The following is a 26,189-nucleotide window of genomic DNA, read 5'->3' on the forward strand; positions in this document are numbered from 1 at the left end:
TTTGGTAGGTGTCTTCAACGACCTGTGGCAATTCATTTTGTGAACGTGCGAGCCATGGAATGAACTTAGTGGTGTAAACGACAGGGAAAGCGAGCACTATGTGAATGAATAGAACTCTAATGAAAATGTTTCAGCTTCAAGTTTAGAAAATTATTGATCATTGTTGCGATATATTTGAAAATGTATATGCTATAATATATTATGTGAGATGAAGGCAAATTTAAAACCGCGTCGGTACCATTTTAACATGAATGTTTTTGTGCTTTTTCAAAAAATATTGCTAATATTGCTTCGTTATAGGAAACTTGTTACTTGAGAATCAACAATTCAGGAAAATTTCATATTTGGCATAACAAATTTATGAATAAATTTTATAATGCCTTAGAAATGAAAGAAAATTAGAATTAGGCGAGATATAAGTTTTACCCTTGACTTCAAGTTCTATTGGTCAGCATAAAAAGTCAGGTCAGATCCCACGCTCCGTGTGTGAAAGATCATGTGAATGTGAGGAAAACAAGGCCAAGGCAGATAGATGTTTCATATTCTTTATATCTTAGTATTCACGTATGATATTTAAATCATATTTTATTAAAGTTTGCTTTTAGATGTACTGTTTGGTAGATTTAGAGGTTCCTAAATTATATGGAATGTTTCGTCATTTCGTAGTATTTTTGTTGTACAACACAATAAAAATAAAACGAACATAATGGCGCAGAATAAACACACGATATTATTCAAGTTATTCAATAATCTTTTACGACTTCTCAATATTTTTGATTCAATGTTTATTTGGCAGATATTCATATCTTAGCACTCGTTTCGTCGATTTAAAGAATAGATTTTGACATTACAATATGGCAAACATGGGGCGTTTAGTTTCGAAACACATTTGGTCTATCAATTATATTCAATTGAAAACAGCAAATAGAAAGTCTTTTGCAAAGAATATTAATATTTCGCGCGTATTATCATGGTAATAACTTCATCCAAAGCCGACGCACCTCGGTCGCACCATATTTCATTCGCTGAGAACCTCACGAATCGACTTCAATAAAACTCATCGCTTGCTTTCTAGTCGAGGACCCTTCTAACTCTTCTAAGGAAATAATATTTCGGCAGACTATCGTCAAGAAGGGGTATGGGTGCGGCTGTTCACATAATCCACAATTTAGGTAGAAATCGTCAGCAGTATCATCACAGTTTATTGCTTTTGGTACAAAGCTTGTGAGATTAATTTATGCCAAGACAATGATATAGGCGTTTTAATAAAATAAAACCCTATCATGTCGATATGACGTTTGTGAATTAGTCCGACGAAACTGTAAATTTGTCAAATATTGTAAACCTCTGTTTAAGTGGGTACAAGAAGTAAATTTTATCACGAGAATGAAATGACAATAGTTAATATCATTTTTCGTAGTAAATACTGAATTATTTTATGAAGAAATAAGATGAGAAGTCTCGACCTTTGATAGAATAGAAACGATGTTATTTAGGTTTAATATAAAATGACTGGTGCGATTATTTGAGTTTATTCAACCGATCCCAAGACAGTTCAGGAAGAGAGTTATACTCGGTTTTTCCTGTAGTTGATACTTTAATACCAATATTGATGAAATATGAAACGAGGGTATTGACTTTTATGCATTTTAGTATAATAGGCCATAGATTGTATAATTTTCAACTTCAGCAAAATTCTTCAACATTTCAAACCAAAAAGAGTTTTCAAGAATCATTTTCTGAAAAGTTAAAATGAGTTGTACTTGGGGACCAGCCATGACCGCCGGACACGCTGGTATGGGACATCCTTTCATGGGAAACGTTGGATCAGCTATGTCACCGATTGCTTCCTCGAGATCTGGTAAGATCTATTTTTTTCACATTTTATAACTTTATGGAAATTTCGTAATATTAAGATCGCTATGATAATATTCAATCTCTGATAAAATTCTCACCATAGGTAGCTCGAATACACACAGGATAATGTGGATAATAACTCTTTTATCAGTGCATTGGAAATGCATACGGCTTATTGTTGATATGTTTCTGATGTAAATTTGTGGATTTGCACGGGTTGATTTTGACGAAAATTTCAGCCCGTTTTCGCCATTTTATCTTTCTGTCGCTCGTGCAGAAATTTACGCGAGAAATCGCGAAGTGTTGGGTTTAGCTTTTTTTTTCTTTGCGAGAATTTATTGTTTACCAAATTGTATGCATCGTCACGTGACGAGGAATAAAATCAAGTTTATGTAAGTTGATTCAGATTTAAATTAGCGAGATATTTAAATTAACACCGTGTCGAATTTTGCTTCGATTTTCTCTCTGGGTATTGGTGACATTATTATAATAAAAAAAATCCAAAACGCTATTTGGAATTTTACTGTGATTAAACGTAGTGAGGTCTGGTTTTGCGTTTAATTTGACAAACATTGACCACAGAAGGAGTGCTATTTTCGTATAGTGTGTACTTTTGCTGCAGTATGTCTAATTTCATGCTTGTTTCGATATTTTTAATCATGCCATGAAGTTGTCGAATTTACATTTTTTTCAACATTGTTGATGGGAAATGTCACATTGACTTTGAATAGAGTAATGAATGACTAAATATTTCTCTCTTGAGATTAAAACCGACTGAACGAACCGCTAACTTTTTATTCCGCAGTCTTCCATTGACTGCGATTGTCCCGGTACCCCGCTGTGCACAAAACGGATAACTCTTCCGATTATAGTTATCTGTTCAATTCACTGGCTGATTTTCGTTCAATCAAGGCCACATGACGAAACTTTAAAGTCTTTGAAACGGCCGGTCAACGGCCATTCTACTCTAAATTTGGTCGCATACCGATGCACGTGTATAATAAAAATAATAAACTAACCTAATTCGAAAAAAACACTATCAGTATTGTCGAAAACCGACTTTAAATATAAAAATAAAAATCGCACCAAAGATATTTTAGGTTTATTTTTTCAGACTTCCTTTGTCATATCTAGATAAGCATAACCTAAACATATTATTGAGTTTGTTAGAACAAGAATAAAAGGATTTATGTGTAATCCTAACTCCGATTTTGAAGGATTTTGAAGCTTTCAATAACATAAACAGAAACTGCATTTTCTCAATCTTAAGTTCTTTAGACAATATAAATATCTAAAATATATATTTCTCTTATCGACATTTTTTTAAAAGCAATCGGTTTTTATCAAATTTGTATTTAAGCACACGATCCAAGGTTGATACCAAACTGTGGAATGAAAAAGAAAATTTTTAATCGATTCATTCTTGTCAACTTAAGTTAAAATAACAAACATTTAAAAACCACTAATTATAACAATGCAAATCGTTCAATCGAAAATCATTTATTTTCAAAACAAAACGGGCAACGTGAGAACAAAAGACGAGACCGGCATCTCATTAACGACCAGTTTATTAATTAGCTCGATAATGTTTAGAAATACATTTCCTAGTTTTAATTACCTTTGCTTAATTTCAATCACAGGTGACATCAGGTCGTAATTGAAATTTCACGGCATTTTTCTCTCCCAATCAGTTATTAGAAATACAAAACGTGACCCTAGATGTAACATTGACGCCAGCTATGCGAGTTTTTTAAACCTTGTTTCGCTAAATTCAACGATTTGGGTTGTGGTTATCCAATTCTTCACAAATCAGGTCTGGATTCCTGAATGAACAACATGAAAGTTAAAAAAAATTATGATAAAGCAGTGGTCTATAATGATAAATATCCGTGTTTAACGCTTTCTGGAATTCTACAATCCTAGTAGAAATTGTAGCAATGACGTTATGTTCACATGTTTTATACAACGACTCGGGGGACAGTTATTGTTGATACAATATGAGAGGCTCTCGCTTACTTTGACACAAAAACGACTCAAGAAATTTATATTGAGTGTCGTTACAGTAGCAAGACGACTGTGGATAACAATAGATTATTTCATTTTAAGAAGATATTTGAAGAGCTATTGACTTGAAGCGACCAACTCCAATGTAATTACTGTGGAACTAACAATTTATTTTATCAGATACGAGAGATATTTCCTCGTCTATCTAATGAATACACGTTAAACATGAAGCCTCTTGCCCGCTATGTTATATTCTATGAAACTCGTTAGAACTAAACATAAAACACAAATAACGTGCGTGCCAATTACGGTAGACCTAGGGTTTCGAAATCATCATATATTTCCGTATCGCAATGAACAATTTGAATCGATCATTGTGGTGACCCAGGCGTACATTTAAAATGAATAAATGCATCAAATTTAACTTTATGATCCAATTTAATTACTAGACAAAAATCCATAATGGAAATATTTTTCTATTACTTACAATAGTAAACACAGTATTGTTAAAGTATTTCAAATGTTAACAATGGTGTGAAGAAAGAGGTGGAACAAATTCTGCTGAAAGTTGTCCCCACAACGCTAGCGTTTCCCCCACGCTATCAAATCACAGACGATTTAAGAGTTTTTGTTTGTGATTGAAGGGGTGATATTCACCCAGACAATTCATAAATACGTCACAAAGTATGGTGAATAATCACCATTTTATCACGTGATACCTTGAGAACCCTGGCTAATGTTTGTAAGCAGACGACTAAGTTGGTAGAATCAAGCTATTGGTATGATACGACAAACCACTTTACTAATGACGTATTTGTTTGTCGCCCATCAATGAAACAATGAGTATAAGAGTTTAATGACAACAAGCCACAATGTGAAATTTATCAGTCAATGGGATAAGAACCCAAGGCAGCTGAGCACGAATCAAAAGTACTGAAATAATTGTAGTTCAAGTCAACTCGGCGAACGGGTTTAATATATAAGACTCTTTTGGATTTGTATGAGAACGATCATAAATTAATTGCAAACATTATTAATATTGCTAACAGGCTTTTACTTATATTGCGACATAGATAATATATTCATGATAATATATAACATAATCATGAATATTTTTTACATACGTGCATTTCGGTATATATTGAAAATAAAGCGTATATCACAGCGTATCATCACTTTTGCGAGCACGTATTTTTCCCTCCGCGAAAGGTTACCTGTCTCATACAAACAAATGTTTTAAGATTTGTTTTTCTCAGAAGTTATGCACCACACCCTTTTTCATGGCATAAAACGTGCATTATGTGATCTAAAAGCCAATTATTCAGGCTCTTACAAGTTTGCTCAGATGATCTCGCGGGCACAGCTGGTCAATTATAAAATATTTCGATACCTTTTTCTATTACACTGAGAAAATTCATTTTCTTACCAAAAATAATTCAGCAACTCATCACATTTTGTATTCTTCAAAGCGCATTGCGATAGATGCGTCAAATTTCAAATCGAAATTTGTTTCATTGGAATGACGTCAAAGAATATCTACCGATGTGTTTCAAAGATAAATAGAAATAAGAATCGTAAAACAACCAATGTTTTTCAATCGAAATCATTCAAATTACTGGAAAACAAAGAACGCGTGATATTAATATGAACATAAGCTTAGTTCAATGTAAATTGCGACGAAACGATTCGCAACCAAAATCACAACTTTATCGGCATAGATCTTCTTATGGTTTATTAAAGCAATCAGCTTGTATCAACCATCTCATATTTTATCATAGAAATTTCATGTCATTGTGTAGTTAGGCAATTGGTGAAGCTTTAGGATAAATGAACACACACGATCGGCCTAGGTTAGAAAGTATAAGTAAAAGTAGTACGCTGTGCAAAAACAAAGCAAATTTTGTTTCTACTATCGGCCCAGCGATGAAAACAATCTTGAGACTTTGCTTGTTTTACGAAATGATTCAAATCGTATCGGAAATTATTTTTGTGAGCTGTAAAGCGAAAGCAAGATAGTTTTATCGTAGTAAAAAATCGCTAACGGATATACATACAATTTTAAATCAAAACATCAGTAAATGTTGGCAAATGACGAAATATTGGCAATCCAAACTTTCAAATTAATTCAATCTCAATTATTGTGTGTTTAATCTCCGGCAAGTCTTTTACAGAAGACTGATCTTTAAAGATAAAGCGAACGAGACGAAACCACTCTTGCATTAAAATATATCAATATTCGAGTACGTTTATGCATATAAAGCAGGCCATTCAGAACGAATTGAATTAATGAGATGCAAAGTTTGTCAACTAATTTAAATTTTGTTTTTCGACAAAAATATATAATTAAGCTAACTTTTATGAACTTAATTTTGGAAATTTTAATCTACCAGCCAGCCTACGGTTAATGAGCAACCCACGAACAAAAGTAATATGTTCCACTTTTATGATGAAGATGAATGTAATTCGGAGTTATTACTATATTAGAAAGTATATCTATATGAGAATTGACAAATTGCTCTCATTTCAAAAACTTTCTAGAAAAAAAAAAACAGTTGCTGACTTGAGCATAAGCCTAAGCCTCGTGCGCATTGACACCTAAAGGCACACCTGCCAACAAAATGGCGCGCACCTGTCGAAGCTGGCAACAGGCATACACCGCTTTCTCTTTTTCATTTCATGATTATTACGAAATTAAATTATTATGGCATCTAACGATGCAAAGATAATGAAGGTTTTCAAAAGAAATTAGTTTTTATCATGTATATAGTAAGTAAAATAGGTTTAAATTGATACATTATATAATTAAATATTTCGTATGAAAAGCAAATTTGTAAGTTGCTTTACATGCAAATATATGGAAGAATTATAGTGTTTTCATTTGAGAATAAACAGCTCACTAAGCACTTTATATGTATATATATATAATTTATATTGAATCCGCGATTTGGCCTCAATATTTTTGTCCAAAAAATAAATTTAAAAAATTATATTTTTTGATATGCTGTTACCAGTTTCTAGTCAATGAGAAGATTTTTCACGGTTTTGCGTTTTCGTGGGAATATTTTTTTTGAAACATCACTTTTCTGTTGTGTTTTTGCTTCATGCTTGTCAGCGAATCGCTTACTCGATCGTGAAAAATCTATCTGTGTCGGGACACAAGCCGAAACGGGGGCTTGAACGTCAATTGTCCGAGACCTAGCGGAAACTTTCAAATCGACTCATTGAGGATTAGAGCTCGCGACCCATTAATGCGCTAATGACGACTTGAAATTTATCAGAATTAGTAGGAATAGATGTCAATTTTTTGAAGTCGGACATTTTCAAAAATTGAGAAATCACTGGATACTGACGCAATTGAAATTAAGTAATGACGTTCTTTCCCCAACTATCTTTATATCGTTCATAATACCTAGTTTGTTATTGCGTTGAATGACGCTAAATGGTTATATAACACGACATAAACGTACTAAAATATTTTGTTTATTTTCGTCGTGAGCTAGTTTTCCACTGTGTTGTTCTATCCCATCCAATGAATTTCTGTGATTAAATTCTGCCCAAACTAGAAAATTCCAAACCCCGTTTATCAGAATGGAAACCCTGACGCTTCTTGGTATGCGAATAGTAAGAACGTCCAAGTGCTTCGTGAGAAATAATTTTTGTGCTTCGAAACTAAATTGAAAAAATGTGCTAATGCACGCGGAAAGATAGTCAATTCATTCACGCCACGGTTCCCTTGACACAACTCAAAACACAATCATTAGTCGGCGTTAACCATTCTTGCTTATTGGACTGAAAGCATATGTAACTGATCATAAGTTTAACCAATTGAGCACCAACCTCATAAACGACTTGGGCTTTTAAAAATTGGTTATAGCGTGTAGGGTTAAGTCTACGTCTTTCTGCTGTTTTCCTTCGTTTTCATGGTGCTTACCGGATCACTTACTCGATCGTAACGAAGGGGATGTTGTGCTCAATAGATCATGTATTGTACAAAGTGGCGGACGACTCGTGTACGAGTTCAATTACCCGTCAAATCAATGGCTAGTCGAAGCTTAGACCTAGGTAGACCGTGAAGTGTTGACAGCGATCACAAGTTTGTCAATGTAGTATCTTCATATGACTAACAATATGCAAATGATATTAGGAGTGAACAAGATATAAATTATAGTAAAGAAAACGTGTGTTGCACATATAATTTTGGTTTCAAAAGACAAAAAATTATATAAAGGCAAATTTTCGTTTGAAATAATTTAAGAAAAATTTGAATCAAATTTTCTAAGCTGATGATTATAACAATATTTCATCTGACCTTTAATATTTTCATTTTTAGGACACGGTGGCATAAATCAATTGGGAGGTGTATATGTGAACGGGCGCCCTCTCCCGGATCCAGTAAGACAAACCATTGTTGATATGGCTCATCAAGGAGTACGACCTTGCGACATTGCCCGACAACTTCGAGTATCGCATGGATGCGTCAGTAAAATTTTAGCCAGGTTGGTAGATTTTGTGTCAGTCATTGTCAAATTAATGAATTAATAAATCACCGACTGACTACTATGCATATAACAAGGACGTTCACTTTGCTTTTCATTCAAAGTTGGTTAATTTCATGTTTGGGCTTTCGTTGATAATTTTTTAAATTATTTTGTTTGAGAGTGCAACTACGACGCAAATTTAAGTTAGTTTAGAGCTATTAAACTTTGATAAATGAACACAGTATATTTCATAAACTTAACAATGAATGAAATAAAAGTCCAACACAAAGCGGATATATAAGCCAGCTAGTATCGGGACAGAGAATATCCTTTTATGACGATAGCATATTAATCTAGGTAATAAAATTTCTGGCGCCAAAAGTCTAAGGAAAATTCATTCCATTAAGATTATGAAATATCTTATGGTTAGGTAAAAACAAAACGTGTGGCAAGAAGCTGAAATCATCCCCTGTTCTTTATTAATGGAAAATGAATTCAGTCAGTAATTTACCTTTTCGATCCGGAAAATGTACAAGGGGCGATTTTTATACGATTTAAAACAATTTGACCTTACAATTAAAAATGAAGAAGCAGAATCTTACAGTCATGCGTTTATTTTGGTAATAACATATATTATTTTCTTCGAATTTTACATGAAAAATATTTTGAATTACCTGCAAAACGTTTCATTTTACTTTTATAATGCAGCAGCGTTTATGCCTAGTTTACCCCAAAACAGAGAATCCATCCGTCATCATTATGGTTTGAATTTTGATGTGCATACTCATTTGAACGTTATTCGACGCCTAGGTTCTGGGTGTCTGTGTTGCGTCGTCAGTTTATATTATACATTGTTTCACCAAATTAAAATTGTTTGTTATTCACGCAATATAAAGGATAGATAAGGATAAATATTTCTAATCATACAAATTTCTAATTGATTTTCATGTTTTAGATATTATGAAACAGGGAGCATAAAGCCGGGAGTCATAGGAGGCAGCAAACCCAAAGTTGCCACTCCAAAAGTAGTAGAAAAAATCTGCGAGTACAAGAGACAAAACCCAACGATGTTTGCCTGGGAAATTCGAGATCGTCTTTTGCTTGAATGCATATGCGACGCGGAAAATGTTCCTAGTGTCAGTTCCATTAACAGGTACCATTGCATTTTTGTCTGAAATGATTTCTAAATTACTTTTCGGCCGTGTTGTGTCAAATGGCCTGAGTTTTTGAATTTTGATGAGTGCGAAATTTCAGTATGGAATATTTTGCTATGCATGATGTGGCAGTATTTCATCTTTACTTCAATCTACTCGTAAAAACATATTTCAATTATCATATAGATATATCTCAATAGATAACTCAAACAAAGCTCAATGTGGGAACGAAAACAGTTATTTCATTCCCTTCAATATTTCAGTTCTGTTATTGTAAATAATTACGATTGGTTAAAAATCTGTTTTCAATACATGTCTATACTCAAACCATGCTTAATGTTTAAATAACGCTGTAGTCAACTTATTTTCACTCCACTGCAATTTACTTCTAAGTACAGCAGAATAAATAAGTAGAGAGCACTTTCATCATGCCCATAATTCCCGTATTATGGGGTAATCGGCAAGATTACGGCAGGGCGGATAAATTACTGTTTGTTAGAGAGCAAATTATTTCAAGATAAAAGCGGACATTTGGTAGCTGCTCATTTTCCGTGTTGAGAAAAAAAAATAATTATCGCTCTTTGTATTGAGACGCTCTTCGTTGTTACAAACAGGATGACCGTTCAAAACATGTTATAAACGTCATGCTTTTTTGCATGAGATCAGTGAAAAATCCTAAAATTTTTGACTCATCTAAACATAGGCACAAATTTTACTAATCTAATTACTACGTTTTAATAAATTTATCAGTTTTTCTCAATGAAGTTTTCATCTACACATTTAGTCAAACTATTTAATAGATGACAGCCTTTTTTTCAGCATATTCATTATATCTGATTAATTTTGGGCGCGAATCGAAATGGATAAAAATAGACTGTGATAAGGATGCTTTTATCGCAAAATTCCTAATATCACGGTCAAATTAAGTCTTCAATCCTGGCGTATTTCGTAACAAAGATCATTCCTTTTCTATGAATTTACTTCCAGCTCGTTAAATTAAAACAAAATTTCTACATTATTTGCCTCCAAATGACAGGTTATATCGTTGGGTCGCATTGACAAGTTGCCATTCAGCGATAGACAATTGCTTGAAATAGGAAATCCCTCTGTACCCAATCTGCAGCTACAGAACCCCTACTTATTTCGTTGATGATATATATTTAGTCTTTCAGTTGTGATTCTAGAATACTGTGAGACTAATGCTAAGAAATTCAGTAATATTTCACAGTATTTCAAATGAGAAAATGTTGCAATGATGCCATGCATAGATGCCAAGCTGTGAGCGACGTCGAAGTATATATCTTACTCTAACGAACCTACTCAAATTCACCTGATTTCTGCTCAAAATACAGTAACATCCATATTATTTTGCAATATTTTTGATGATGAAGCCCACCTAATACGCAGGTTTTGTGAATCCCAAATCTTTTCATAAAAAAGACTGCGCACAAAATTTGAAAAGGACTAATTTTGTTGTCTCTATAACTACAAAGTGAGGTTACCTAGTGTTTCCGGTTCAATATTCTTTAATCTATGAGAACTAATATATTTTACCAAAAAGTAAATAAAAAAATTTTCGCAATGATAATACATATTCCGATTACACAGTTTTATTGGAATCATAATGATAAAGTATAATTCTGGTCATTGTCTTTTATTACTGAATTATTACTGACAGCAGTAAGACAACTCAAAATGGTTCGGCAACTCGGCACGGCAAATAAACAAAAATTTATTGAACGTAGCAAATTTTGGTTGCACTAATTCATCTGTCGCTTGTGTTAATCGATCGACCTTGAGATGTATTAATCTACAATATTTATTTTACTCGTTTTCAGAATTGTTCGCAACAAAGCTGCTGAAAAATCAAAACACTCTGGAATGCAGTCGCCACTGAGCATGCAGCCAACCAGTTTGGGTAAGTGTTACATGGTTGTTATAATAGATTTAGTCTGTGTATATGATCATGCTGGTAATAATAGCAAAATAGTAAGAGTAAAATTCTTTATTAACTTTTAGGAATGCAACCTGGCTGTATGATAGATGGCAACGATATTCATCGTGGTGCGCCATACTCAATTAACGGCATATTGGGCCTTCATGGCCCTGCACAAAATGCAGCAGCAATGTCTTTATCAGTTCACATGACACTTCCTGGAGGTGTACCCATGCATCACGCTCCTCCGCACCATCACATGACTCACAATCATCATCAATTTTCAATGCCGATGTCGGAAGTTCAAAACTCATCAAATTATCCGTCCTCTTCGTCCAACTCGTCGTCTACCATTCACGCTCCACATTCTGGTTTTATGAAATATTCTCAGCATGTGAAGGATGGTGCTACATCTCCGTCGGGTTTAGGTTTTCTAATGCCTCGTCAACAGCGTCCACATCATTTTCCTTACACCGGCCCTCAAGGTAAGAATGTTTCTTATTGAAGTCATATATTTTCTGGTGCAACCAAGTTTATCAGACCGACAAATTTTGTAAGTTATGCAGTACACTAGCAAAAGTGTATTTGTATTTATTTTGAACCAAAATCCTGCGAAATTATTGACCTTTAAACTCTATGAAATTTAGTCTTATTAAGCGTGAAAATTACGACCAACATCGATGCGTCACAAGCTCCAAGACGCGATGAAAAAGCGGGGTTCAGAGATTTTATTATAATATATTTCTATGTGGTTCCCGTCAAATTACTATCTGTAACAATATAAAAAAGTTTGAGATCGAAACAGTTTATGATAATCGCTTTTATATTTAAACAATATTGCAAATATAAGAACATGAAGAAAAAAGTAATTTTAGCTTCGCGGTAATTTCAATCGAAAGAAATGAACATTCTTACGTCTTTAGCATCGAAAATTACCGTGATATAAAACAAAATTACCCCGTTTCTAACGCGCTAGATATTTACTCTGTCCCGGTTAGAGCAATTACTTTTGTTTAGGGAGAAATAGTACGTAATTGGTATAACCTAAATGAGGCGATCTACCGTATCAGGTATCGCCTTATGTTGTGCATATTCCAAAGCCGAAAACTAAGTTGATAACAGGCATCACGAATTTAAAATTATCAAGTAATTTTCACTGAAAATCTATGCCAAATTTTCCAACTGTTATTTTTGATCGTAATGTGGTATCATTTCCTTAATTTTTTCCTTTGAAATGCCGACCAGAGAATTTTTTCTTAATTCTAAAATACGCAGTAATCCATATAATTTGGTTTATTGTATATTCTATTTTGCTTTTATAAGACGTCGTTTTAACCATTCGTATGGGATTTGATATGTTAGAAATCTTACAATAGCTTTTTCTTTATGACTTAAAAAAAGCTTGATGCAAGTTAATGAGAAGTGGGCGACGAGGTCTTATTGCTATCACTTATTAAATAATGATTATTTGTGGGGAATTTCGGATGATTATGGATAAAATTATTAAAAATAATCCCGCCTATTTTTAGTCTGATTTCCAAATTAAAATTATCAAGATATCAGGTTCTGTTTTAAAATAGTGTTGTTCATTTGAGTTTTGCTGTAATCACGATAATTACTTGAAGAGAAATCCTCATAAACACGCTTGAATCGCGTGTACCCCGATAATAGGTCTGCCTATTCATCTCATCTTAATCTCATTCTTCTTATTTATTGAGGGGGCGGGTTGCTGAATATTATTACTGAGAACACGTTCGCATAGACGGGGTTGCGTAAGAGCAGATGACGACCCAATATGGTATTTCTGGTGATCATGTAATGTTTATGGTACCCCGGGATTAAAGAAATGCCCACGTATAGATGATAGTCGTCTCGTATGTGTTTATAGTCATACGAAATTATATGGAGAATATTTGAGTTTACTTTTTTGTAATATTCATCCATTTCACACCACCACTTTCAGTTTGGATCCTATATATATGTAACGCCTTCTTCATGTTTTGTAAAAATTAGAGCTGTTGCGAAATTGAAGTAAAAATCCAATATTAATCTTTCCCTATATACCACTATATATATTTATATATATATCAGATCAGATATTAGTGACCTACGCGAAGAAATAGGTGTAGTGTCTGTATATAACCGAAGTGATATTGTGATTAAAATATAAATCAAAATTTCTAAATGGGTGCTAATCAAAACATGTCAAAAATTTTGAATCATTTTATATTCAAAATATGTCACCTGCGCTTTTTGAAATATTCTCTGAAAACTTCCGGCTGGTGCACACTTCAAATTATTTCAATAGAATATGTCTAAATAACAAAAGAGCAAAAATAACTATACCAATAACTATTCAAAGATGGAGCTCTTGAGAACCGCCTTAAGATTGAAAATTAAATTAATTGGCCAGGCATAATGACCCTCGGCGGTGTGCTACGGGGACGACAATGGTTTGCGCGCGGTGAGTGAATTCGATTGGAACTGATCTATAGCTTAGCGCGAGCGGTCGGTCTCGCTTTGTGATTTTTGTTTGTTTAACCGATAAGAAACATTTCCTTCTGTACTGCATGTAAAGATATTGTAAGTAATAGTAATAATATGGTTCGTTTGTAATATTTTGAGACCATGAAAATTGAAAGTTGTGACAAATATGCCCATAAGTTGGAATGGAAACATTTTCTAACCAACTGCTGAAAATATATTCTAATTTGTGAGATTTTAAATGATCAATCCTCAACGCACAATTTTGAGAAATATAGCTGACATTAAACATGTCCTAATAACAATGTTGAGTTCTTAAAATTAAACATGCATTTTTGCAAATATCCATTAGCAACTTGGATTGAATTTCCCAGATTCAAAGCAACAATTCCAGGAAAAATAATTTGATAACCTATAATAAAAGGAGACATAAATCAGCACCGCTTTAGAATTTTTTTCAGATTTCAATTATAATTTTCTTAGGTTTAGAAAATCACTTTATAAGTCCCAGTCTTCTGTCACAAATGTGTTATCCGCAGCCAAGCTCTCTCGAGTGCATCCAACCGAAATTGATTAAATTTTGTGTTCTAATTTTCTCAAATTAGGTGCTCAAATACAGCCGGGATATAGTAATAAAGATCTAGTCCCCAAGGCTGTTATAATAAAGTCACCCTTGCGTCATCCGGTTTAATTTCAATTAGTTCCAATGGATGATAAATGAAATTGAATCGTTTTACGAATGCTCTGTACAGCTAATAGCGAGCTTACTGCCAAAATATTTTGTAATATTTTGGGGGGAAATCAGTTGATTTTACGCAAATTTATTCCAACAAATAACTAGATCCTTTAATACTTTGTAGCTCTTAGATCAGTGGACTATGTCCAGAGACTCCAGAAACTATTACTTCTTTACCCATTCCTTGGCGCCATCTTGCGGTCAGTTACGGACTATATGCAAGATTCTCCCACTAAAACAAGAATGATGACTTGCGCTGATTTTGGAAGCAAAGTATGGTGGTATCCATTTGCGTGTAACTTTGTTACAACCACGGTGGTCCTTGAGTATAGTATAATCTGATTTTTACTGCCAAGTCGACAGATTTTAGCAATGACAATGAGCCAAAGCAATATGTCGATGGCCTTGAGTTTGATCGAAAACAGTTGGAAGATGAACTCGACCCTGATAAAGAAAATAATTCTTCTCATTAAAAGCGCATCATGTGGTTTATAATTTACATATTTAACTATTTTTCCATAATGGACAGATGGCTCTTACGAACACGGACAGCTCGCAATGCTAAGTAGAACAGCAGAAGAAGTTCTTTCAAGTGGAGATCTTCAACCTCAGTCTCAGCAGTTGCCTATGACGACTCAGACAAATGATTCTTCAAGATTCCACTCGATGGCGCTAAATACTCATCACGCACAGGTCGGTAATTTACGTGTTATTTGTATTTGGAAACAAAGTTGTAATATGCGCAAATATTTACGACTATCGCTGCAACAAGGAACAATAAGTGAGGTATATCTATATGCATCAATAATTAAAAAAAGACAACTTTATTTGTGTATTTTTAGCAAAAAACCCTATTCCGCAAAAATGGCCATGTTTGTCTTCAAAACATACTAAGCTTTTGTTAGACTTGTTTCTCTATCTTGGTCTAAGGACATCTTTATAATATTAAATGAAATGTCCTCTCTCAAAATAGATATACAATTTTCAGATTCAAAATTTAAGAGTCACTCATAAAATCACAGCACTTTTTCTAAATTCAAAACAACGCTTTTAAATATTTCGCAGAATATTCTTGCAGATTTAATTTAGGATAACCACCTGCACCAATACAGTACATTTCCATTTTTACTCTCCTATAATATATTTAAAATTAGTCACCGAACGTGTTCACGAAAGGGTAGTTTTCAAGTCCCTTACCAACGACTGATTGGGTCAGGCTTCTATCTTATATGTTTACCAAACACAGGTTCCAAAATACCTGAATGTGGATAATAAACCTAGCTGAAAACTATATCAAAAATCCATTAACTAGTTTTACTCGCGCAGCGGACCATGTTTAGCTGAAGCGTATAGCTATCTGCCACCAACGGGTCAAATTCGTTTTATCTCTCTCGAAAGATCCTTAAACCCAATGTTTACCCCCAAAACAGTCTTCGGAGGTTACGTTTGTCAGTAAGAAATAATCGTGTGCTCGTTTAGAGAGATAGGTCCAAGACACCAATTCGTGAGGAACCCACAATTATGAAACAAAAGGCTGCTAAAAAACAAAAAATATATCGAATTTTGAAATGCTTCAAAATCAAAAATATAGGAAAATCGAGCTTTTAAATACTATGATGTATACATCACACATGACTCAGATTATCAATATTTTTTTTACTATTCAATTATTCTGGAATCACTCATAAGTCATGTAATGAAAATAATTTCGGCCGAAAATCGCAAAAACTGACCAATTCAAGAAACTGACAATTTTAGTTAATCCATGCCTCATCATGTCGTTTTTCGTTCCTGTTGCCAAAGCTATATCTCGTATTGACAAAGGTGCGGTGATTAAATCGCTACCGTATTTTCGTCCATCAGTCTTCATTATGCGATGTGTGGACTGGGTTTGATGGTATAAAATTTATGACTTCATTGCGTCTTGAAATGGAGACAGTTTCCCTAATTGTTGCCCCCCTTACCAACAGAAGACTGAAATATCAACCATCCATCACACAAGATAATCACGACATTTTATTTGACGAAAACATGGAGAAAATGTTGTGTATTAAAAATGAAGTAAGATTTTCTATACTTCTTCATTCGTTATTAATGTACATATTTTTCAGATCCTGAACGCTGAATATGATATATCACATACCAACCAAACCACAGTCAGAGTCTCGTCTGTTTCACCCATTCAGTCTCGCGATATGACTCCAACTTCCACAGTACCATACAGAATCGGTAAGTGTAGTTTCAACATCGGCATATTTTCAATAGCATGTCGTAAAAAGTGATATTGAATTGTTAAACTTCAGTTGTGGTCTAGCTTATTTGACTATTTACAGCTTTAGAAGTCGATTACGCATCCATGTATTCAATGTGAGCTGAATCCTATTCGTTATTGTTGTTACTGCATATTTCATATTTCATCTAATCATTGCATTGTTTGTTTATGTGTGCATTCTCACTTTCTTTGTACCCAATCTTTCCCCATTAGTAAACGGTATGGGAATTAAAATAGAAAATACACAAATCGCTCCATCATCTTCCTGTGTCGCCCCCGGTTCCAATCCCAGGCATACCGTTTGCACATCAGCTGAAATAAATACCCCAAATCTCAATGTACGAGACTCAAGTCAGAATAGCCTTGCTAATGAGCCTGTAAGTCAAGTAGGGCAGCGTATTTCACCTAGCAGCTCGCCTGAAACAACGTTGACCGAACTTAAACCATCTCCTGCAAAGCGACCCGCTATCCCAACTAGCTCAGCTAATTTTTTATTAGAAAGAAACATGATTCCATTACCTTCCATTACTCTATCCGGAAATTCTTCAACAATTGACACCGGAGTTGATACATCTCACACGATGAATAAATTTCCCAATTCGACATATGCAATAGTACCCCAACCCCAACCTTCTTACGTCCCTTCTGCCCACATTTCCGAACCGTTCCCTTCATTCACCACACCACATGAGCAAGTTTCATCTTCCATACATCCGGTGTATCGTCATTCATCATCTGCACCTCGAACCAGCATTATGCCAGATCAGTATTTATCATCATCTCATCATCACAATGGAATGCATTTTACAAGTCCAGTGTCAAGTTCATCTCACCTTCATACATCGTCGCTAGAAGGTATAATATTCGAAAATTTATCACTAGTCGATTATATCGGGATAGCATATCATAGTTCAAATGATAATTATATGATTCATTGAATAAGAAGTAGTCATTGCTGTCATCACAGAAAGTTGACTTAGTTTGACAAAATGTCGCATTTTGGTTGAAATTTGACCACCAAACTCAAAAATCCCAGACAATAAACAATGGCTGATGTTTCCTCTCAAAAATCACGAGGGTCTTTCGTTTGCACCCAAAATATTTAGCAAGTGCCATCGACTTAGTCAAAAGTCACAAAATTAAAGTTACTCACCAAGTTGTGGTAATATTTGTGAGTGGCAAAATATAAATTAATCCAGCAGTCGATAACAGGAAGCAAATTTGTCATTTCTAACTTTCCGAATGTTATGAGAGGAAATATTGGCTCAGTCTTTGTACCGGTTATCCTTGAAGTTACCGGCTCTCCCGCGATCTTAAAGTTACATTCCCCACAGGTCGAAAATACCGTGTCAAAGGGTGAATTAATGTGTGACAGCGTCATCCGATGGCAAGATAGGATTTCATTTTGTATCCGGTATCAACACGAGTGCAAAATTGTGAAATTGCCAAATAGGAATAAAAACTGAATGATTTAATATTCCCGTATGCGGCTAGGTAACCCCGTCTTAACAGACATAGTAAATACAATGTATTTGCTCATGGTGTATAATTTACACCATGAGGTATACCACGTCAAAATTTCACGACTTTAGACAACTTAACACTTTATTTGGTGTGATATTATGTAAATGATAGTAAATTATATTTATAACCTCCACACCTCAAGGATACGACAAATTAACAAAATTTAAAGTGGACACGTCATACCATTGAACTAAAATAGGTCTCAAAAAAAGGTAGTTAGCATTAATTAGTCTCGTTTGTACAAACCATTTAAATCGCATTTATACAGGAAATTCTGGGTTATCTGAGCAGAATAATAATGCAATTTTTCGCCTTGAGTGCGCTTGGTTGAAATATTACACTGGAATAAAAATATTTATTTCTTCGCATCTTTTTCATGAAGATTGTCATTGTGGTTGTTTTGTCAGTTTCGGTCCAGTTTCAAGCTCGACTCTTAGAATGATTCTGGTAGTAGTTTTGAAATTATTGCTTCCCACAATACCTCAGTTGGAGTTGTCACTTGTCATGAAAAATAATTAACCCTAACTTACATTTTTTAATTTTAGGCGTAAGAGTGCAGCAGCCTGATATCAGTGGCCGAGGTCATTCGAGTCCAAATGATGGCCGTGTTACAACGGTAGATTTCAACAACAGGCAACGAAGCGATATGGCACCAGGATTGGGATGTGATGTGACTGCCAGTCCCGGATCCATGTCTACGTCATCCCTCTCGTCAACAGGAAGCGGATACGGATCTGTATCTAACACTTTTCAGAATGGATTGATGGTCAACCAAAATGGCGGTCACATACAATCACAATACGGTTCACCAAATTGTAAGTTTATAATAACAACATACTTTGCATATTAATAAACTATTTTTACCAAAAACTGAAACAACGTATTTTGCATTTTTCTATATAATTGTATAAAGACAAATTGATTACCACGTATTAATTTGTATGGATATACAATATTAATTTCATATAAGCTAAATTTAAAACGAATTATCAAAGACACTCAATACTGATATAGCTAATTCATGTTGCGAACAATTCAAGCAATTTAAATGGCCTAATGATAATTACAATATTAGATTAAACCAATTTAAACTAAATATCATAATTGCCAACACAAAAATGTCTGCATTGGATATATCAAATCTTATATCAATCCATACGGTTTTAATAGGTGGTGATCAGCAGTATTTGACATACGGTAATTATGGCGAAAACTGGAGAGTAGCTCACCAAACACACGTTAATGGTAAGTAAATTTTTTCCAAGTATTGTTCATTTGAAATGTTACACTGTGGACATTTACTTGATAACATTTTATGCATATAGGATGTTAGATGGATTTTAAACAATCATATAACCAAATAAATAGACGGATTACACTCATGACTTGGCATATTTAATTTTAACTCGACAAAATGTATATTGTATTAAAGAATGAAGTTTAACAACAGTTCCAACACAATAAAAATGATCTCCACTTTTGTTTTGCGTATTTTGTTACAGAAAATTATTATAAAATATGATGCATTATACCCACTGTGCAGCCCACAGCATTCAATTTTCCAGACTGAAATTATGTTCATCCATTTATGCCACAGAGTCACGCAGCTTATACTAGTTATATTCAGCATTGGCATTCCTAGTTAAGCCATACATTATTGGTGTTTTACTATTTGCAGATGGATCTCCGCATTCCCCTGCATCAACAATTACCAAGAACGCAAGTCTCGTTGATCTGCGACTGAAGACAAAAGACCATTCTGCCCCGATCGGTCTAATTAGTGCACAATAAAACTCACGGCCTCTCAAAAGAATTGAATGTTCTACAGAATTGTAAACGGTCACATTCACAGTCTATAAGTAAGATCGAAGCTTGTGTACTCCGAATGAAATAACTCTGTGCTTCTTGCAAAAACCTACTGTAAATTGCCGTAAAGAATTGTATTTATTCTGGGATTGAAAACGGGACAATAATGACACAAGACTGACATTCTCGTAAAGACAGTTGTCGAGCGGCGAGTACATTTATGTATTCCGATACAATTTTTGTAGGTTTCTTTGATCACTATGTAATATGAAATTGTATCTTATATGTAATTAAACTATGATTAAATTTTTAACAATACAGAGTAAAAATTGCACAAATTCTTCAAAACAATCATATCCTAATATTACACTGCCACTTCTTGACCAAAATATTCATAATACCTGTAATTTTTGAACAATCTTTTCTTCAACTTTATAAATCAACTTTTCTTCAATCATATATTAGTTAGGCCATTTTTATGCGATTCTAATTAGATATCATCCAAAAAAAAAAAGTTACGATTTAACAGTACCAGTATATTATATTGGTTAAACAGTTCTTCAGTATAATTCAAACACAAAGGATTTAACTGTACATGATACGTTTGACACAAAAGGTCTCAAGGTTTTTCAAATCGAGACTAGATTGCTTTGTAAATTTTTTATTTCTTTTGCCATATTCTTCATTTTTTATGTTTCTGTTTTATGATATCGTGTAATGTCTTCATTCCTATTGTAAACTTATGCTTTTAAATAGTTAATTGATGACGAATGTTATATAGAAAATATTAAAAAAAGATTCGCATTTTTCCTATGAAAATCAACGGTGAATTGACAACTTCGCTTGAAATACAAAATATCCATATTCAAATTCTGCCAAAATTACTTGCGTGTCGCTGGCGATAAAATAAAATATAACAAAAATATTTGATTTTTACATAACGATAAAATTATTAACAAGGAAGATGTTGTTGTTTTTTGTTTTCTCTTATTGCTCTCAATTCATATATAAATTGTATATCCTATTGGATTAGCAATAAATAAACTTATTCATCAAAATTGTATTAGATTACACGAAAAACCTGATTTGGTGAGTGCAGAAATCGCATTTCGCTAGCTTTTAATCTAATGTAATCCATACCGTAGGAATGTAGGGTGGCCAAGTAGATATTGAACTCGCGTTCTCATATTATGGACCATCACCAAAAGCGTTAGTTTTCATGTGCCATCTTTTTCGGTGTGATCATAAAATTGCGTTATCGTAAAGAAGATAAGAATTTGTTTAAGACACGAATGAGATAAAGGGAAAGAGTCACAAAAATGCACAGCCTACTGAAAAATAAGATAAAGCTAAATACTCATATTTATGGTTATCTTGTAAGCGCACAAACTGGATTCTTCATAGATTTCTTGCCACTAAAAACATCAAATGAAAAATCTTAGCTCAATATACCCAGGTAACATTGGACCTCTGCTACAGATGGACGTAAGTGGATATGGTTTATGATTTGGAATGTAAAAGTTGTATATGTTAGTCACAATGACAAGTTGCCATAACTAATATGTTGTCAGCCAAGTGTGCAAAGGATTTAGTCTTTATTAAAGATGCTGAATCAACAGTACGAAATATGACGAGATTTTCGTCATTATAGAACGGCATCATGAACACCATAGTACATACACAGTACATGCAAAGCCATTCGAAATAATATAGTCAAACGAAGGTAAAGGACAACTTTTGTATAACAAAGTTAGTCAAATGCAGTCCGTGTCCAATAGTGATCTGTCTATTTTAAAAAAGGGAGAGAAGATGACATCAAATATTTACTGGGAACCGGGTTACATTACTCCAAATGAGATAATTGGGGAGCATACAAGTGAATGTGCTACATTCGATAAACAAGTTCTCTTTAAAATATGAATTGCAACTGCGGTGAATTATTATTTTTTGAGTAGCAAGACACATTAGAATTCAGTAACGAGATTATCAAAGATAACGTGGTGATAGGAATCGCTGAATTTAAGGCCATAAAAGACATGCTTGGGGGGTCCCAAGAAAAGAAAAACGGACATTTCGGAAAAACAGTTTCTTTCATGGCTCAAAAGGGACAATGTAAAATTACCAAGCTTGTAAATCAGCTGATATTATGTCTAGTAGAGGTATCAACCAATCACCGACAAGCAAACAAAAGTGGTTAAAATGTTGGCCATGGATGAATGCAGCTCATGGACTATGTAATGACATGAATACAAGATCCAATGAATGCCAAACTCGGTCTTCCATGTATGGTATAGAGTGACAGACAATTGAGGCCTGCTTCATTAAATAGTAAGTGCCATTTCGAAACTTTAATGAGTCCATCGGTACAGATTTAACAACATCAATAAGAAATAGGTAGGGGGAATGCACAGCACGGTTAATGTTAACGTTTAACATCCAAACTGATTTACTACATAACTCGCGTTTTGCAACAAAATGGGATGAATTAGACCAGTTGTCAACGGGGGTGATATCGTCCCGGTCCCGAAAATGAATTGTTCGCACCAAAACCGACGGTTTTTGAATGGTTAGACAAATCTGGGTAAGTCTTTTTCTTAAAAATAAAGCAGTGATACATATCTTGACAAAATATAATTTTTTTTGGACACGTTAGTGGACGATCGTTTTGACATTATGTTGCTGTTCTTGTTATTCTTCTCCTTCGTCATGATGAAAATCGCTTTTCTCTTCGAACACTGGACCAATTGCTTTGAAATTATCAGTGGTAAAGGATTGCTTTTTTTGCCAGAAGGCAATTACTCTCATTTCTTCCTAAATTTTCTATGAAATTTATGAGATTTAATATTTTATCTAAAATTTCGCTGTAATATATTTCAATCATGGGAACACGACTTTCAATCCGTCAAGCGTGACTGCTGAATCTGGAAATTTTTGCTCAAAAACTCGGAAGATTTTTGAGGTTACCGGTACGCGTAATGTTGTGAACTACTGCTTCGCTTCGTGTCCAGATATTTGTAGACTGCGGTATTTACTGTTAATATACCGTAGTAACTCGAATCATTTGGTATTTTAATTCACGTTGAAACAGAATCGTCACAGAACCTAGAAAATCCGTGTACCTGTAACAGTGCCGTTTTGCCGATACGGAAGCCCAAACAGTCTTTTGAAAGCGGGGCTTTTAGTCACAGTTATCATTAATGTCTTCAGCTTAATGTCTTCAGCTTCGTGCAGGATACCCTATGGTTTTCGGTGAAGTGATGATGATTTATCGCGCGTGTCCATTTATTTGAGCATAGCTCTCTTGTTCTGTCATAGCATTGCATCCCACGATGCTTATTTAAAAATGTATCGTATCCACGCTGATAACAAAGGGAGTCATCAAAACTTGAGCTTATTGTCACGAGAATGGGCAACGAAGGGGGCAGAGATGAAGTGGGGTTATTCAGTTCGCAACAGTTGCAAAACAGGAAGGAATTTCTCACTTTTTGTGGGCTCTCTTTTTTGCAGTGTGATAAGGTTAGCGCAAGCGTTATTTTCTGTATAGCTGACACTTCCAGAGTCATTTTTCTTTTCGAATGCGAGCATATGACTCCACCTATCATGAATCAAAAGAAGTTACTTCGAAGTTCAGATGTTCACAGGTGCCAATATTCACATATGCAGTTACTCGTCGACAAAAATTTCGAATGTCATTATTGTGACGAGAACGGATTTTGCTCTTTTTATTGTTTCATTTGTTTATAGTATATATATTATTCCCGTGTGCATGAAGTTTGAACTTATATATTTTCTTCTGTAGTAGTATTCACTTTTATGGGCTGACTCCGAGTACCTCTGCGCACGTTATCCTGCTTTAAGATCGCCTCATTTCTTTTTAGTCTGACCGCCGTGAAGGCTGGCCGTGTTTTGGTTGCTCCCTATTAAAGTTTTTACTTGCATCATCAGACTATCTAACCTATTGTGAGGGTTCGTAGCACACGGAATCTTCTGAAGCTGGTACTAACTTGGCGATCATACTTATACAAGGAAGCCGCTCCGCTTCAGTAGCTAGTTTGTCATTACTGACTCTTGAAATATACGGAATATTAGAAAGGGTTGATGCCAAACTATGCGTCGTGTTAGTTCAACGTTGTATGTCATAATAACCTATAACCTAAGTAATGGCTTCGTTACAAATACACATTGCAAGACAATGTCACACACACATACACATTTGTCAATATTTTGATTTGATAAATGTTTCAGTCATTATTTTCAACCATTTCTGGAGGAACTTTAGCAATCACAGATAAAGAAATCAGGAAAAACAAGAAGATAAAACCAAGAACAACTGGTCGTTCAACGTTGTATGGCCCCCTAAACCATTGGTAGTTTCCGCTTCTAACAAATTCGTCATCCACCCATTTCATCATAATTTGTGCTGGAGTTGGGTGCGGAGCCCAAAAGAATCGCGAAGGTGCAAGTTGTGGAGAAAACGGACCATTACCTAAAATGGTAGGCAAGATATTATTATTGACAACAGAGTAGTAATAAAAAAATCAAGCGTAACGAACTGCAAAATATGTCTTGCTTGCATTGTACTAAATAACATTGTCATTATTTTGTATCATCGCCAGGTATGCTGGTTGGTTGTGTATCAGAATCCAAATTCAAAACTTTATACGGGAAAGTTAAATAAATCGTTTCCCTTCATTGTTATATTACCTAAAGTTCTGAATTCCTCTAGAACACTTTTCGCTTTTTGTTCAAATCCTCGCCTTTCAGCTTCAGTGGAACAGAACTCGATATATCTTCCATCACAAGCTGTCGATGCTAATTTTCTCCAAAGAGAATAATCTCTTCTGTGTACCAAACAACGGTGAAATATGTAGTATTGGCTAGCGTTAACATTTTTAGAGATATGCCAAGAATCAGGATAAACGATTCGATAGTTTTAAGATCCAATATTACACTAAAATTTCTTCTGCAAGTCATCCTCGTTGTAGCCTAATTATAAAATAGCTGGAAAACTTTCTTTTTTCCGGTCATATAGTCCAAAAGCAATATGAAGGAACCGATAATAGGTTTGACATTAAACGTTTGACATAGAAGTCTTAAGTCTATAGTAACAATACTATTTGGCTAATGGATTAACAAAACAAAAACCAATCACCTCGTTAGTACTCGGACCGATATTTTACCGCACAGACCCATGCTTTCCAATGTTTTTAACACCCATAGTCGTTTGTTACCATCGGTCGCCCAATATTGTTCTCCGCATTTCATCACAGTGAAAATTTCCAAGTTTTTGTCAGTTAATTCTTCGATACTTATGTCTCTGTGGAGACATCTTCTTAATAGATCAACTACGTGAAGACCAGATGACAAATGTGGCGATGTCGAAAGACGAATATACCTTGATTTTATGAATGATAACTGTCATGAGTTTCTGACCAACTTCTGAGCACAGTATATCTAATGAAAATTGAATTTGTCAGTTGGGGCAAGGAACATTCAGATAGTTTTATATATTTGAATCATGATATTCAAAAGTGGTCATAAGTTTATTTATATATTATACTTATATATTTGGGGATAATGTACATATTACCTGAATATAAAATTTTCTTAGTTTAAATTAATAACATGTACCTGATTTCTGATGGAAGTAGACTCAAAATTAAGGGCGGCGTAGAGTGCGAGAAGTGTGGTCCATTACAGGGCGCGATGGAGGGACGCCGTCGCGTCATTTACCGTTTCTTTGAAATTCCTTATTTTTAACCATAGTTCTTTATTGCGTCATAATAAATCAACCGACAAGTTTGATAAAGTACAAGTGATCAACCATCGTTTTGTAACGCGCTAATACTGCAGAATTAGAAACAGAGAGAATAAAACAAGCATCTATTGCAGGGAAATACAAAAAAAACATCATATTATATATATATCGCAAAAAGGA

General features: G+C 34.4%; 2 protein-coding genes across 3 annotated transcripts; one reads left to right on the forward strand and one right to left on the reverse strand.

The window, feature by feature from the left end:
* Positions 1-1,635: 1,635 nt before the first annotated feature.
* On the forward strand, positions 1,636-21,312 carry LOC120348077 (uncharacterized). Of its 2 annotated transcripts, XM_039418191.2 has the most exons (11): positions 1,636-1,861; positions 8,192-8,357; positions 9,295-9,492; positions 11,332-11,411; positions 11,513-11,914; positions 15,179-15,342; positions 16,761-16,878; positions 17,135-17,776; positions 18,991-19,260; positions 19,616-19,690; positions 20,124-21,312. In XM_039418191.2, the coding sequence occupies exons 1-11, from the start codon at positions 1,753-1,755 to the stop codon at positions 20,234-20,236; spliced, it is 2,337 nt and encodes a 778-aa protein (XP_039274125.2). In that variant the 5' UTR covers positions 1,636-1,752; the 3' UTR covers positions 20,237-21,312. The 2 variants fall into 2 exon arrangements, with proteins under 2 accessions (XP_039274125.2, XP_039274126.2); XM_039418192.2 differs by lacking the exon at positions 17,135-17,776.
* A 3,147-nt stretch (positions 21,313-24,459) lies between these two features.
* LOC120347836 (uncharacterized) lies at positions 24,460-26,122 on the reverse strand. The gene is made up of 4 exons (XM_039417940.2): positions 25,883-26,122; positions 25,404-25,646; positions 24,956-25,092; positions 24,460-24,737 (listed from the first exon to the last, which is right to left on the reverse strand). Exons 1-4 carry the CDS (start codon positions 25,978-25,980, stop codon positions 24,493-24,495), a joined length of 723 nt encoding a protein of 240 aa, XP_039273874.2. The 5' UTR covers positions 25,981-26,122; the 3' UTR covers positions 24,460-24,492.
* Between the last annotated feature and the right edge of the window lie 67 nt (positions 26,123-26,189).

The sequence above is a fragment of the Styela clava genome, chromosome 11 (genome assembly GCF_964204865.1).
Source record: "Styela clava chromosome 11, kaStyClav1.hap1.2, whole genome shotgun sequence".
NCBI lineage: Eukaryota > Metazoa > Chordata > Ascidiacea > Stolidobranchia > Styelidae > Styela > Styela clava.

Excerpts from the sequence above, each read along its gene's own strand:
- LOC120348077 (XM_039418191.2), top strand. The coding sequence starts at position 1,753 with ATGAGTTGTACTTGGGGACCAGCCATGACCGCCGGACACGCTGGTATG. Across the intron at positions 8,358-9,294 it reads GTCAGTAAAATTTTAGCCAG|ATATTATGAAACAGGGAGCA; the intron begins GTTGGTAGATTT and ends TTCATGTTTTAG. Across the intron at positions 11,915-15,178 it reads TCCTTACACCGGCCCTCAAG|ATGGCTCTTACGAACACGGA; the intron begins GTAAGAATGTTT and ends CATAATGGACAG.
- LOC120347836 (XM_039417940.2), bottom strand. The coding sequence starts at position 25,980 with ATGACGCGACGGCGTCCCTCCATCGCGCCCTGTAATGGACCACACTTC. Across the intron at positions 25,647-25,882 it reads CTACTTCCATCAGAAATCAG|GTATATTCGTCTTTCGACAT; the intron begins GTACATGTTATT and ends CATAAAATCAAG. Across the intron at positions 24,738-24,955 it reads AGAGGAATTCAGAACTTTAG|GTAATGGTCCGTTTTCTCCA; the intron begins GTAATATAACAA and ends CTACCATTTTAG.